This window comes from Candoia aspera, chromosome 5 (assembly GCF_035149785.1).
Source record: "Candoia aspera isolate rCanAsp1 chromosome 5, rCanAsp1.hap2, whole genome shotgun sequence".
In the NCBI taxonomy this organism is placed as follows: domain Eukaryota; kingdom Metazoa; phylum Chordata; class Lepidosauria; order Squamata; family Boidae; genus Candoia; species Candoia aspera.
The window spans coordinates 62,904,527-62,920,575 of NC_086157.1; the positions used below are offsets into that span (position 1 = coordinate 62,904,527).

Here is a 16,049-nt window from a genome sequence, read left to right on the forward strand (position 1 = left end):
ACCAATACCTTTACCTACTTCAGAATATACGACCCTACAAAGTACTACGATCTTGAATGTATGTTTTATTAAACATATAAACAAATCCAGAGATTCATGAGGCTTCCAGCTTGCAACTTTCAGGAAACCTGATTATTCTCCCAGGCCTTGGGATAAGGTAGTTGTAGAGGACCTTTTATTATGCTGGTTTATGGTTGGGTGTTTTGTTCTCCGCATCCACCATGATTCCTCTCCCCTCCCCTCCCTTCTGTAAGCTGCCCAGAATTGTCAAGGAGTTGGGCAGCCTTGAAATTAGATAAATACAGTAAAAAAAAAAAATTAAAAGCAAATGAGTCTAGAAGAATACTTTTATTTTTGTCAAAATGCTCTTCAAAATAATAAAGCCAACTATTCTGAATAAAGTATGTTCACAATATTTTAAATGTTATGCTCTTTTCATAAGTTGAACTTGCTTAGTTATGGCTACATTGTATTCTAAAATTGCTTTAGTATAAACTTCCAGAACAGAAAATCATATAAAAGTTTTTATCAAGTAAAAACTCCACCATTCACGACTTTATAATGTGCAAAATGTTAAGTGCCATTTTGTAAGTTCCAGTAAGTTCCTCAAAGTGCAGTGTACTATTCCCAAGCTTTAAGCATGAAGCAAAGTTGTACAATTCGAAATTTCTTTAGGCCTAAAGGTGTCTTCTTGAGACCCTTGCCGCTCCTGTATTATGTTGCTCATTTTATTTTCCAGTTCACTGTTGCACTGTTTTGACTCCTCCGAAAGAACAATAATTGTGTCATAGTTATGATCTTCTCCTTCTAGCTGGGATGCAAGAAATTGTGAACTGTAAGGAGGTTGGCTGAAAAACTGTGGACGAAGAACAAGAATAATCTATAACATCTTCTATTAAGGGACATGTTAAATCAGAATATACAAATCCCCCAAAATCTCATCCCAGAGGTTTCAGCCAGTTAGAATCCAATATTTTTTATTTCATTTAAAAAGAAACACATATATTTAAACATCATATATTGGAGATCACACAAGCCCCTTTTTCCATATGTCAGCACACCTGCAAAAATTCTCAAACTGCATCATCATGAATGTTGCCAAGCAAGGAAAACAAATGACAGTTAATCATCCATAGAAGAAGGACTCAGGGCAATCCTTTTAAATTCTACTCTCACTGAGCCTCTAGTGCAGCTTTTTTCAACCTTTTTACCTTGGAGGAACACTTGAAATAATTTTCATATCTCAAGGAACCCCTGCATAAAAATGGCAAAAAACCCAAAAACTTTGCAATACCATTCGCTTCTAACCCATACAATCCATGCTTTACATTTACAACAGCAGCAAAGTAGCAGCCAGCAGCTGAGAGGTGGTACGTAAAAATTCCCACCACTGCAAGTGCTAGCATTGGCAGTGTGTGAAGCTAAAAAACAACGTTCATTTTCTTTTCAGTCATGATCTCTCATGGAACCCCTAGTGACCACTGACTCAGAACCCCGGCTGAGAAAGGCTGCTCTAAAGGATGATGTTATGCATGCAGCAGTTACCATTTGAAACCAGGAAGTCTGTTTGTGCTGCATTGTTTTGAGCTGTACTTCTCAGTGGAAGGAAAAGCAAGCACACTCTCCATTTATTATGGCAAGAATTAGCAATCTTTTCAGGTCACAAAAACTCCCGCACAATCTTATATGGTATAACCCTCCCCAAATCTTGTGAACAATCTCAAATGAAGATCTTGTGAGACCTTGCCTGGGAACATGAAACTAGTGCAAGATTTTCACTTCAAAAAAGAAAAATCAATACCTGCCATTTTCGCTGCCTCTAGAACAGTGTTTCTCAACCTTGGCAACTTTAAGATGTGTGGACTTCAACTCCCAGAATTCCCCAGCCAGAAATTTTGGGAGTTGAAGTCCACACATCTTAAAGCTGTCAAGGTCGAGAAAGACTGTTCTAGGAGGTCTCCTGCTAGCCAAAAAAACCAGGTACCTCCCTTCCAGTGATACCACAGTGTTCCTGGATGCATTCCGTAGCCCTCTAGAACCCTGTTTCTCAAGCTTGGCAACTCTAAGATGTGTGGACTTTGACTCCCAGAATTCCCCAGCCAGCATGGCTAAATTTTTAAAAAGCATGTCTGGCTGTAGGATTCTGAGAGTTGAAGTCCACACATCTTAAAGTTGCCAAGCTTGAGAAACACTGCTCTAGAAGGTCAGGAAGCTGAAGTACAGCTCATGAACCTCAAACATTGCTCACTCTTAGCTTAGTCACTGTGCAATATATCAGTGGATTATTTTTGTTGGCAGAGTGCTAGAAAGCATTTGGCCCAGGAGAGATCAGAAAAGTCACACACCAGGCATTTCTATAAAAATAATTTTATTTACAGAAAACAAACACATTTAAAGGCTGTTTGCTGAGAGGAGAGATTTCTCTCAGCCGCATATTCTCTGCAAGCCTACACAGGAGGGAAACTGAAACTAAAACAAGTTCCTCCCTTAGGCAGTGCAACCATTAACACATGAAAAGGGGACAATTAAATTCAACCTCTTCACCCGGCCAAAATGATTAGTTACCATAGTAACCTTAATCTGTAGTAGAAAACATATTAACAATTTTGCCTTACCACCTGAAGACTGCTATGCTAAACTACATAAAAATTACCCAGGACCACAGCTTAAGTGGACTTAAATTAAGCAAAACCACAGAGAGTTTTACTAGGTTATGTTCACATCTTTGACCATGGAAAACAGAGTTGTTCATTCAAGGTTTGTTAGCTGTGACACTTCAGAACAACATTCATGGCTCATTTTGCTTCAATGTGTATCACGTTCTGTTTGGTAAATTATATCAAATAAACAAACAAACAAACAAACAAGGAGAAAGTGTGCAATACCTGTATGAAATGTTGTGGCAAAGAATATGAAGGGAAAAAGGAACATTTGATCCGCTGATAAATACAAACAATCGTACAACAGCAGAGAGAAATGAATGCCACTACTGTTAGGAAGATAACCGTCATTGCTACTGGATCTGTGCCTGTAAAGAAGGAAGAAAGAAACCTGCTCTATTTATTTGTTATGGAGCATATGATGGATATATCTTTTAAATAGAAGCACATAATCTTCCAGTCATAAAATATTTCATCTCATAATTATAACTATGACAGCATTATATTTAATGTTAGCAACAGCCCGTTGTATGCTTGCCTTGCCCTATTGCAAAACTCAAGATTTAAATATTTATTATTTATTGTTACAATTTGTGATTCAAATTTCTATCCATAGAGTACTCAAGATAGCTAACAGTTTAAAAAGGATAGTTACAATGGGTTAAATCTTATTCATTTGTTCAGTTTATATGGTAGCCCACTCAATTAATGGCTCTGGGCACTAACAAGGGTTAAAGGATCACAGTCTGAAAAAAGACAATAAATTAATAAAATGTACTGCACCAGGGACAAAACACAGACCTCATATTACAATGAACTTCTATATCATCCTGGCCCAGTGCTAAAAGGTCTTCAGGGCCTTCTTAAAGGCTGGCAAGGTTGGGGCCATCTGAATCCTGCCTTATCTTTTCTGCTTGATTTTAAGATTCTTTAGTTTTATTCAAACAAAAATGTGTATCACATTTTTTGGCATATAATTAATTAAATATTACCACTGTTAGTTGTTTGGGTACAATAGACTTTACTCCACTCTCCAGTTTTATTCAGTTTTTCAATAAATGCTTGAGCCTTAAGGCAATATGTTATTCCAGGATACAGGCCAGATATTACATGGAAAGTGTGTGGTGCGTTCTCATTGATAACCTAATTGGAAAGAATAGAAAGTCACAACATGAAACTGACAAGTTTTATTTTCAATTGACAATCTCCATAAATTTCTATTGCTCGAATTCACAGCGGTCTTTCCCAAACCAGTTATCTTCTAGATGTCTGGATCAATTTCTACTTTCTCAGAAATGGCCATGTTGGTTGAGAAATTCTGCAACTTGGACTACTCATATCTGGAGGATACTCAAGTTAGAAAGGCTGTTCCAAAAATACGTTAACTCATGTTAATATGATGAAACACTGAAAAAGCATGCTAGTGTAACCATAATATTGTCATAATAATTGTCATAATACTGTCAACTGCCCAGAGTCCCCCTTTTTGAGGGGGAGATGGGTGGTGATAGAAATTTGAATAATTAATAAATAAATAAATAATACTGCTGCAAGGAAAAAGAATGAGCCAAGTCAGGGATATGGCTTCAGATGCTAACTTATGTGCAGATTATTTAAAAAAATGTTTTCTGAGACAAATTATTTTTGCATTTTTTTCAGAGAGTGTTTCTTCTATTTTTCTCCATGATCATCAGTAATTCAACTATGCTGCTCCGTGAGTTAAATGTTTTAACTTTCCTTAAAATCAATCATTGATAACTGTCTGTTAGCAGTTTTTTTTTTCTTCACCTAATTCACAGTCCTATGCCTGGAAGCTTGATGGGTTCTGCCCTGCTCCAAATGAACTTTGTTTTAGTCACAGCCTGAGATAGAAAAGGAAAAGAATCTTGTCCCCTTTCAAGCACAGAAGCAAGATACTAGATCAAGACAGGGGAACCTATTTTGGTTCAAAAATCAGTTAACTTGGGAAAGTATCACAGAGGCCATTTACCTCCAATGGGAATGACCACAGCCCAAAGTTAATAAAGGCATTTCATAACAGGCATGTGGTCCACACACTTACACACAACATGCTCCCACCGACTCACCCAAGGTAGATTCTTAGCTTGGAGAACACTGATTTGAGAGAGAGATTCTAAAATACCTTACACTTTTTTGTACAAGTGATTATTCCCACTGGAACTGCTTTACATTGTTATGGAGCATAATAGGGAGAATAGATTTCCTTGCTGAAAATTACAGTAATGTGATTATCAGACTGCGGTGGAAATCAGTTTACACCTTTTATCTTTTTTTAAAATAGCAATTTCATTAAAGATTATAATTACAACAGTAAAAACTAATACAAACTGAAAAAATAAAAGAATAAAAATAAAAAGTAGAAGGTGAAGAAAAGAAAGAAAAAATAATATAGTAAAGAAAAAGAAATATATAAAGAAGTGACTTCCCACCTTCATCACAAGTATAAACAATTTTAGCAACTTATCACCTTCTTTTAAAATACAGCAAATAATCTCTTCTTCCCATATCCTATATCTTATCTATAAACAAATCCATAACGCCTCATCATTTCAGCCCTGATGTCAGCAAAAGTCCATTAACGGTTACCAGAGATAACAACATATCTATTTTAACCTTGTTCAAAAAACCCAACTTTATATTCTTTCCTTTTAATTCTAACAATCTTGCTCATCAGTCCTTTCAAATAATGTCTCAGAACTTGATTTCTTTTCATTTTGTTCTTTGTCCCTTCTCACAGAATTCTTCAAAACTTTAACAAGTCTCTTTTGTAAATCCAGTATAGGAAAATTATCCAGGTCACTCTCTTGATTTGTTGTTTGTATATCCCTTTTAATTATTAAGACATCATCCAGTTTCTTTTATATGTCCATCTTTTACCATGCCATTCTTCTAGCCTGTCATTTTAAAATTCACTTTCAAGTCAGTCTTGATCTTGTCAGGTAGAACTTGTTCTTTTAGACACAATCTATCTATAGAGGCAGACACTATTAAAATTAACTTCTGGGTCCATTGTTCAAAAATATTCTTCAATATGTCTAATGTAAAAACATTTTGCTTCATTCTGTAAGTTGAGTTTAAGTGTTCTTCTCCTTTAATTGTAATCTTTAGTTCCCTCTAGATCCCTCTAGTGTCCAATTTTTAAAGTCTTATCTTATTATTATTTTTTAAATTAAAAACAGCATTTTCCCACAGGAAGGATTCTTTATAATTAATTCCAAAAAGTTACCTTAGTCCATTTATAACTTTCTAAAATCAACATTTTAATCACCCTTTTGCTGTTTATTAAAAAAAAAAGTTTTTCAGAGTTTTCTTGTATTTGTTTATGTAGAGAAGTATATTTAAGCATCAAAGAAACGCACTTCCACACATGTCACCAAGCATTACCTGTTCACTACCGTAGTCTTTCATCCAAATTTTCATCTTGTAAACTACCGAACCATAAAATTCTTTCAAGGAATATCTGATACCATTAAGTAAAACAGAAGGGCTTTGGAGATGCACATTCAAGACTCCAGGTTTTGTGGGTACAATTTGTACAGTAGGAGGTATAATGGTTGCTAAATGAGTTGAAGAAAAGAAAAGATTCAATTTTACTCTCTTCTATATTCCATTTAAATATACCTCATGACATATAATTTTTCCTATCTACTCATTGAAAAATTTAAAATGCAGTTGTATATTTTTCATACCTACCCAGCATCAATTACTCAACAAATTAATATTACTGGGAAGAAGCACACAATGTGCTTTCCTTTACATCTTACTTCCTGTATCTGCCTGCCATTTTTGAACTGATCCCTGTTTCACTTCCTAAAGATGCTAAGTAATGGCCCTGAATTTTGAGGTTCACTGGTCTGTGCATGTATTAATATTTTCCATTGCAGAAGGTTTGGGGTTCCCCTGCTTGGTGACTGGATTCTGCTGTATATGTGAAGAAAAGTGCATTTAAAAAGTAAGTGAACACATGCAACTCTGATGTGGACTGATTTGGTCCCACCCAATCAGAACATTCCTCAAATGCAATTATTAATAGTAGCTTTAGAAAAATAATCAGCAAATGGCTATCAGAGCAAACCTACCATCTCCCATAGCTTCTCAAAACACTGTGAGAAAGATGCGTAGAAAGGGTTTATGCCTATTATCTCAAAACAAGGTAAGAGCAAAAATACTGTCAAAATGTGGAACAAAATTATAAATCTGCTTTGGGATGTATACATGGGAGCTCAAAAAGCAAGTTGCTAAGTAGTATTTGCTAAGGAAATTGACTTCTACAGAAGGTGTTTTTTAATCATATGGCCACTCTGCCTCATTCACTAAGGTTATGGAGATATGGATAATCTTGTTTTCACTGCTTCCTGCATCTTTTTTTATTATTAGAAAAAGGATTAAATGAAAAGAAAGATAAAAATAGCTGCACAGTGTTTTTTGATCCCAGTTTAAAACAAACTTTTAAAAAATCCAGCATGCCAAAGTACACAATAGCCAAAAGCAATTCTGAAAGCAATGCAAGCAAAAAGTAGAATTCTAGCAACCTACTATCAAAGTAAATAAACACTGACATTTTACTAATAAGCAACAGATGCCCAGTTTCCAAAACAATTTGTTTATATGGAAAAAAAAACCTTTTTATCCTTTGTGCCCAAATATAATTGCCTTCCCCAATTTACTACTTATAATTAAGAGTCTTTGACTAGATAAGAAATACTGAAATTTAAACATACAGTATCTGACATGAAGTTTGAAATCTTTGATGACAGTCAATATTTGACAGCTTAATAAAGTAATACTTTATATTATTGGTCAATGGAACATGCAATGTGCTCCATAGCAACAGAACAGTTCTTGCAGTCCCAAGTGTTCATTTTAGAGGAGAGGGCAGAAGTTCACAAAACCAGGGACAAAGGTCGAGATCTAATTCATGAGATGGTAACCCAAGCAGCAGAGTGAAGAGACACATTACTGTATCTTTCCTTCACTATGGCACATTTATTTCTGTGTAGCATGTACATTTATTTATATACCAGGAAGTAAAGCAACTGTGAGTATATATCCAAAATTATACTAAGATAATAGCAGCATCAAACTACAAAAGCAAAGAAACTGGCTTTTATGCATGCACTTTTTGTCCCCTCTCTAGGCATATTTCAGTACTTCTGAGCAAAAGCAAAGCCCTATGGTGTATAACAGTCCGCCTACAAAATAGGACAAAATAGATGTTGCCTTTTCTGCCACTTGTCACAGCTGCAAATCTCTAGTCCAGTAGAGTATTGCCATCTGACCTCTGTTGAGCTACAACCTAGATGTAACGGCAATTTAGAACCTTCCAAGTGATTGATTTGTTTCCTATTTCAACAACACACTTATGTTTTGCACTTGTATTCTTGCTGTCTTCTACAAGGCTTCTTGTGTTTGGATGGACTGATTGAAGAAGAATAGTCCCAGCACATCTTCATAAGACGACATTCCACTGAATATGCATGCCATCAACTGCATTTGCCTCCAAGCTGGACAATCATTTTGCTTGAAATCCTGTATCAGGTTAAATAGCTTCCATAGCAAAATGTGTTTATTAACTTTTTTTTTTTTTGCTACCAAGAGTTTGCTAAACACTATGGCTGTGATCTGGCACCTTCAATGTACTCAGTTCAGTATTTGGCCTGTGCATGCCTTTCCTATTCAAAATCCAGTTTTCTCTGTAAGAGTGATTCATACATTATAGATGTGAGTTGGTTTAGAATTATGCACTTACAGAACTTGTATGGCATTGGGGGAGACTGGCTGGAAATCAATGACTTTGAAGGATCTTTCAACAATGTAACAATACATAATTCTATCTCCATATTTTGGTATTCTGTCTTTACACTTTAAACAAACAGTTCCAGGAGCCTTTTTCTGTGCTGTCTAAACTGATTTAGTTGCTTAGTTCAAATATCACTGAGGCCAACAGCTTTGCCAGGTTTGATACTCTTCATGCCATTTTCTATGGTAAAAGGATATTTAATATATTCATTATCTTAAGTTCTTGCTATTCCATTTTTCTTTTCTGTAACTTCTGGAGATTTACCATTAAGGAGCAGTTGGTGCATTACTTGGTTGGTTGTTACATTGTAGCGCTATTCCATCCTCCTTGGATCATTCTTCAACTTTATCACAGCACTCCCAAGCTTTCTTGATGTTGTGGTTTGGGCCTGAACCCTCAGTCATGTCCTGCCATGTTCTACATTGTTCTTTAACCAGCATAACTGCTCATTCTTCTCTTATAGAGATACTTTCTACCTAGGAGTTGCTACTGCACATTTGGACATAAATATCATAGATAATATGTGATATGTGAAGTATAAGTCCAGGCATATATCTTTTTCTATAGCTACTTGGTAAATGCACTTGCACCTTTAACAAAGTTAGTTTTCTCGAGTTTAATATCTGCCAACACTATGACCGGCCTTGCAATCCCGCCGCTGAACATTTTAATAGCTGAACCCCAGAGAAGAGACATTTGGTATAAGAAACGTGTACACAGAAACAGCAGTATCAGAAGTACAGAATTGAATCTAAAACCATCAAGTTGTTTACAGAGGCAATATTACTGCCCAAAGCCATATTGTATCCTCCATTTCCTTTGGCAGGGTGAGCTGCCATGCTTGAGAACATTGCAGCATTGTAAATGTCGAGGATAATTCCTCTCCCACTTCCCCAGGAGGTCTAATAGCTGAGTCCAAGGCCCCAGGCACATGGGCAAATGGGTAAAAAAACCAACTAAACTCCTTGGGAGCACTAGCAAGCTGGCATGTAAGCTTTGGGAGATAAAATATATGAGAACGGGGTTGAAAGCTAGAGAGAAGGTGGGTTTCTTTCAGGTTTTGCAGGGAACGCTACCAGTGAGGGAGGTGACCATATCAGAAGCGGACTGAGAAGAAGCAGTAACTGGACGTGCGGGGAGCCCAGATGAACCACAGTTGTGGAACAGAGGGCAATCAAGGGATGCCTGCAGCAGACTGAGGAGGCATCTAAGAAGAAGAAGAAGCAGAGAAGAAAGGAACCAAAGCAATGCTGGACAAGTCAGTCTTGTGGCTCAGGTGCTGGTGAGAGAAAGTTTGGGTTAAAAAAGAAAGCAAATATTGTCTTTTTCTTTTTTCCTTTTGTTGGTTAGGCTTTCTCCCTTTCCAGCAGGAGAGAAGGAGGGAGATTAGCATTCCAATGCCAGCAGATAAGGTAAGTGATTGTGAGAAAAGGCAAAAGCCATGTGCAAGCAAAGAAATGTTAAGGAAATCATCAACAGGTGCTATATAAGTATGTCCCAGTCATTGTTGTTAAGATTTTCTTTAGGTATTCACTTTTGCACTATAGTTCACTTAGATACACAAAACTGTACCACATCTTGATTGTAATCTGTTGTAAACAGAATAAATGAAACTGATTGTTCTCTCAGCATCACCTGTGCCTAAAGCAGTTCTTAGCTTTACCCACCCTTCAAAATACTGTTAACATCTTGGGGAGTTTAGGGTTCATTTAATTTATTTCTGCCCAGGTTTCCACAAACTCACCATCTCTTGTCTCCATTTATCATTATGGGTGTTAAAATCTCCAACTAAAATTTGGAACTTATATTTTTCCATGTCACTATTTCACTGAAATCCAAGATTGTATTGGAAAATTCATAAGATGAGATGAGCAAGTTTTCATTTTTATATCTCAGTATTATCAGTGTTACTGCTGTTGTCTCAATACACAAATGTGGCCTCAGAAAAAGTATACTGCCATATTTTTATTGAAGTCTTTCTATTACTAATTTCATCCCTGATATTTGAGGTTGGTAATCAGTTCTCTATGGATTTCTTGTAAACAATGTTCTTGAAACCAAGTTTTCTATATTTTTGTAAGTATATTTAGCTACTTCAGGGAGTTGAGAGATCTTTGACATTAACTGTTATTGAAAAAATCAGGAGGGAACTCTCTTTTCCCATTTATATTTTAAGGCACCTTTAAAATTTGCCTTTAATGGTAAACTTGGTGAAATGGTATTATCGGGTTTAGTAGTCAGTGGTAAAATAAAAAACCTTGACTCCCAGGATTGCAATAGACATTGTCATGATTGCCACAGTTTGTTAAATGCCTTGAAATTTCCTGAATGGGATGCCTGGAAGGGGCAGTAATGTAAGATCTGACTATTGCAACAATTCAGCATATCCATTACCAGGGGTATCCGCAGGGTGTGATTAAAAAAAGTTAAGAAGACAGCCATGACAACAAAGCTTGCAACACTGATCACAATGCCATGGCGTCTTGATTTTTTCAACCATGCCCTGCAGACACCCTGCTCATTACTCAACTTGTCCCTTCCCCTGTTCAGCACTTCTCACTTCTGTGGTCTCTTGAAAACTGAGGTTGTTGCTATGGTTAGAAAGGGAAAGAACAGCTGATTTTTAAAGCATTTTTGCAGCCCAGCTGAGATTCAGATAGGTAACAATATGCTTGCTTTATGAGAGGGTTAGGGTTAGGGTTTTATCCTAATTTTTTTTATGATAGCCTTGCTAATTCCCTCCCAGGTAACTTGACCTGGTTGCCCCCAAGAGAAGCTGTGAAATCAGTTTTACACAGCTTGTTTCTATGGGAAACTCTGCTACTTGAAACAAGAAAAATTAGTTTAATCTAGAATATGAAGTGATATAGAAGACTAGTTGCATTTTGGACTGAGAATTAAGTAAGACCAGTGGTGTTTAACTAAGTAGGATATTCAAATTCCTCAGGAAAAATATGCTGATGTAAATTGCGAGTAAGGAAACAGCTTCTGTGAAATATTAACATTATTATTTTCTTACTTTAACCTTTTCTGGAGAGGATGGATGCAGGGCTTATAAACCTTTCATTCAAAAACCTTGTTAAAGCTATTCATTGGCCCCAATATTAGGACAGTGGGTGATCTTTACTAACACTGACAATTTTCTATTAAAAACTATCAGTGGCAAGTTTATCATCATTTATCTTTATACCTTACTACAATAGGAAGTTCCAACAAGATATTCAAACCTGATATTTTTTAAAAATAGCATCTCCTCATTATGACAGTTGTAAAAATTGTTCTGTGGTATAATACTTCAAAGCCAGATGCATTACAATAGGGAACTAGAAAAATAACTTACTGTCCTTGTATGGTGTGAAGTTAAGATTTATCCAGTGAGAATGTTTATTCTCAAATTCAGCTCTAATTCTTAAATGAGAAAGAGCATATTTAGATATACTTGAAATATTGCACTCTGTGAAGTATATTCTTTGGCACAAGTCAGTGAATTCTGACCTAAACCTGTTTCAAAAAAAGGAAACAAAATCAGTTATGAGAACAAACAGCTTTCTCTCATATGCTGAACAACAGTATTCATTTTCAGGCTTATCACACATTATCTGAAGCATCTCATACCTATTAGAATCAATACTTCTATGCATGTCTATTAAGAAGTCCAGTTCTCTTTAATCAGGCTGAATTTTTGATAAAAATTAGGGCTGAGTTTTAACCATTTAATTTGATAGTTTACTTGTGATATAGAACATTACATAGAAAAGTGTTTCCTTCTTTCTTTCTTTCTTTCTTTTTTAATCCGGAGACTGCCTGGACAAGTCCTTGCAGTTTTCTTGGCAGATTTTTCAGAAGTGGTTTGCCATGGCCTCCTTCCTAGGGCTGAGAGAGAGAGAATGGCCCAAGGCCACACAGCTGGCTTTGTGCCTAAGGTTTCCAGCCTGAAGTCTTAACCACTACTCCAAACTGGCTCTTACTCTATACTTTCTTGATGCTTTACCACTACCAGCTACTTTTAATATATTAAGATAGATTGGGTAGAAATATTAAATTAATTTTGTAACATCAAAAAAGATGAGGCAGAGTAGTTCCATACACAGTTCATTTTCAGTTACAAGGCATTTTATACTTCCTCTGTTGTTTCATCCTTTCTTAACAGAATATCTGTTAAGAAAAAGACGTAAAAGGATCAATGGGAAGACACAGGTTGCACGTGAGGACAGCATAATTTATATATTGTATTGTTTTTATCTTTATTGTTTTAATTGACTACTTTTGTTGTAAACCGCCCAGTGTCCCTCTGGGGGAAGGAGATGGGCGGTGACAAATTTGATAAATAAATAAATAATCATATGTCCATAAAATTCAGTGAATTTTGGGGAAAACCTGATATGATTATATATATATATATATATATGTATATAGTTTATACAACCACCCATCTCACAAACAAGCACCCATCTACGTCCAAAGAACTAAAAACAATCAATAAATACATTAAAAATATTAAAAAACCAACTAAAACAAAGAATAAAAGACGATGTTAAAAATAAGGGAGCCACCTCACTAGTTCATATACATGATGTTATTTTGTTCTTTAAAGTGCATGTCCAAGTAAAATTCATCCAATTCTGGAATATGGATTATCCTAAAATTAATGTTTGTGGTAAACCATTATATTTTCACTGGATTCTTTTTAAAAGGTAAAAGAACTTTTGGAATACATGCACGATAAAATTCAAATTTCATATTACAAGTTGTTATCCAAAGAAATTTTCTTCCCACACAAATGGATGGGAAAATCAATTAAGTGAGAGAATAAACTAGAATACGTTTTCAGCTGTACAAGAACTTGTGAATAATATAAAAAAAAACACAATGGTACAAATTACAATTTTTCATGTATATTTTTAAAATTATACATTCTTACCACACTTACGTTTTATGCTGAACTGTATAAGTTACATTTCCTTCAGAAAAATTTGATGGATCCCACTGGAGAACACTATCAAACATAACTGAATTAAATCGTATATTTTGAGGCTCTTGTATAATTGCATGTACTATAATATTCAAAGAAGAAATATTGTTCAGTGCATGATCTTGACATTCTTTCACTGATAGGAATATATACATACAGTATACACACACACACTCACACACACACATACAACTTTCAATGTATAAATATAGTTAATTACTTATGTTAATGTGACCTTGGAGAACAGGGGAAAGAGATGCTGCCTAGGGAACGATTAGATAAAAGGAAAGGAAATCCATGGGAGAGTAATGGTCTAAAGAAGAAACTTAGGAAAGACCAGCCATGATCACTCAAGTAATAAATAGGGAGGGCGGGAGATTTGTATTTTCAGACTTGCAAGATTCTGTTAATGTAGCCTTACAATAAAGTAGAATTAGTTCATCTAGTCATGCTTCCTGTCTGGTTTACCTGGAAGGGCTGACACCCACACAGAAGACTTTTCTCCCTGGTCTGAACTGATGTATTACTTACCTATTAGAGCAGTGTTTCTCTATCTTGGTGAGTTTAAGATGTGTGGACTACAGCTCTTCAGTATCTGGGAATTTACCATCTTTAGTTCTGGATGGGGTCGCACTGCCCCAGATAGACCTGGTACAGAACTTGGGGGTCCTCCTGGACTCACAGCTCCAGCTTGAAGAGCAGGTGGCAGTTGTGGCCAGGAGGGCCTCTGCTCAACTTCATGTTGTGCACCAGTTACACCCTTTCCTGGATCGAGAGGCCCTTTGAACGGTCACTCATGCCCTGGTCATCTCCCATATAGACTATTGCAATGCGCTCTACATGAGGCTATCCTTGAAGAATATCTGGAAGCTACAGCTAGTCCAGAATGCAGCCGCGCAAGCAATTTTAGGTTCCCCAAGATCGGCACACGTAACACCTTTGCTGGGTGAGCTGCATTGGGTTCCAGTCTGCTTCTGGGTCCAATTCAAGGTGTTGGTTATCACCTTTAAAGCCCTACATGGCATGGGGCCAGGCTACCTGAGGGACTGTCTCATCCCCATCACATTGACCCGTCCCACCCGGTCATGCAGAGAGGGCATATTGTGGACACCGTCTCTAAGATAAATCCATCTGGTGGGTCCAGGAGGCAGGCCTTCTCTGCAGTAGAGCCCGCCCTTTGGAGAATTCTGCCCCCAGAGGTGAGGCAGGCCCCCTCGCTCCTGGACTTCCATAAAAAAGCTGAAGACCTGGTTTTGCCAGCACGCCTGGAGCGGGAAGGGGAATAGTTATTCGTGGGGATGGCTAGCACCCTAGAATGGCCCTTTTATACTCATGGATTGGTGTAGAATCTTCAGCCATATGTATTTTATCACATTTTATATTTTTATTGTCTATCTATATTTATATTTATTGTATTTATAATTGTATGGAATTTTAAATTTTATTTTTATTGTAAACCTCCCAGAGTCCCTCCTTTGGGGAGAGATGGGCAGTGATAAAATTTGATAAACAAACAAACAAACAAACAAACAAACTCTCAGAATTCCCCAGCCAGCCATGCTGGCTGGGGAATTCTGGGAGTTGAAGTCCACAGGTCTTAAAGTTGTTAAGGTTGAGAAACACTGTATTAGGGTGAAAACGGTATGTTTACCAACAGCACTTTCACCTTAGCCACCTAAGGTCATATCCTCTCCTCTTCCCTCCTCTCCCCCTTTATCACGATCAAGCACAGCAATCAAGCACGGGAGGAGGAGCAAACGCTGCCGCCACTTTCGGCCAGAGAAAGGCCACCGAACTCTTCCAGAGTCCCTCTGCCTACTCCCAATAGCTGCGAGGAAAGCGCGCTGTCCAACCTGAGCCACTTCCCCTCCGCTCCGCCTTTACCCTCCTTACTCGACCAGAAGACGCAGCCGCAGATTAGACCCTGCCAGCTTCTCGAGGCCATCCTCCGGCTACCATCGCCAATCGCCGCACTGGTTCCGCCGCGCCGCTGTCAGAATAAAGAGGTCTCCAGGCCACGCGCACGCAACCCCTCCGAGTCCAGCCGCGGCGAATTCTTCAGGAATGCGCTGGGGAGCCCACTCGTGGCAACGTTTCGTCAGCCTGTGGCGCCTCCGCGGGCTCCCTTCGCCTTGCTGCGCGTTGTTCCCCTCCTTCCCCGAAACTCAGCGCCCTTTTTCTCCCAGCGCTTTCTCCTTCCCTTTTCTCGAGATCCAGGTGAACCTTGGTCCCTGAATAACTGAGCCGGCCGCGCCGGCGTGGTAACGAAACCGGGAAGTCCCGCTTTCGGTGGCTCTAGAAAGAGGAATAGCAACGCGTCGAACCAGCAGCGCAGAGCAAAGCTCCGCCTTCGTCGCCGGAGCAGCCGTCTCTCTAGGTGCTACCTACCGGCGTCTTTCCACAGCGAATGCGAAGGAACTTGGCTCGGTAGCAGCCGCCTCTAGCAACTGACTGTTACTCCTTGGCTCCGTCCGCGTCTTCCTGCGTGTTGAAGGCAAATAAAGCGAAGTGTAAATTATGGGGAAGAGGTTGGAGCTGCAAGCGGCGAGGCTGTGTGTCTTGTGAATTATAGGGAAGAGGCAAAGGGACTGTGGCT

At 37.9% G+C, this 16,049-nt stretch overlaps 1 protein-coding gene across 1 annotated transcript; it reads right to left on the reverse strand.

Moving 5' to 3' along the window:
- Positions 1-329: 329 nt before the first annotated feature.
- On the reverse strand, positions 330-15,764 carry IL10RB (interleukin 10 receptor subunit beta). Its single transcript, XM_063305422.1, is given in 7 exon segments — positions 330-856; positions 2,886-3,028; positions 3,653-3,803; positions 6,066-6,238; positions 11,822-11,976; positions 13,403-13,535; positions 15,347-15,764. Coding segments are annotated over 7 exon segments (1,029 nt in total). The 5' UTR covers positions 15,399-15,764; the 3' UTR covers positions 330-634.
- Between the last annotated feature and the right edge of the window lie 285 nt (positions 15,765-16,049).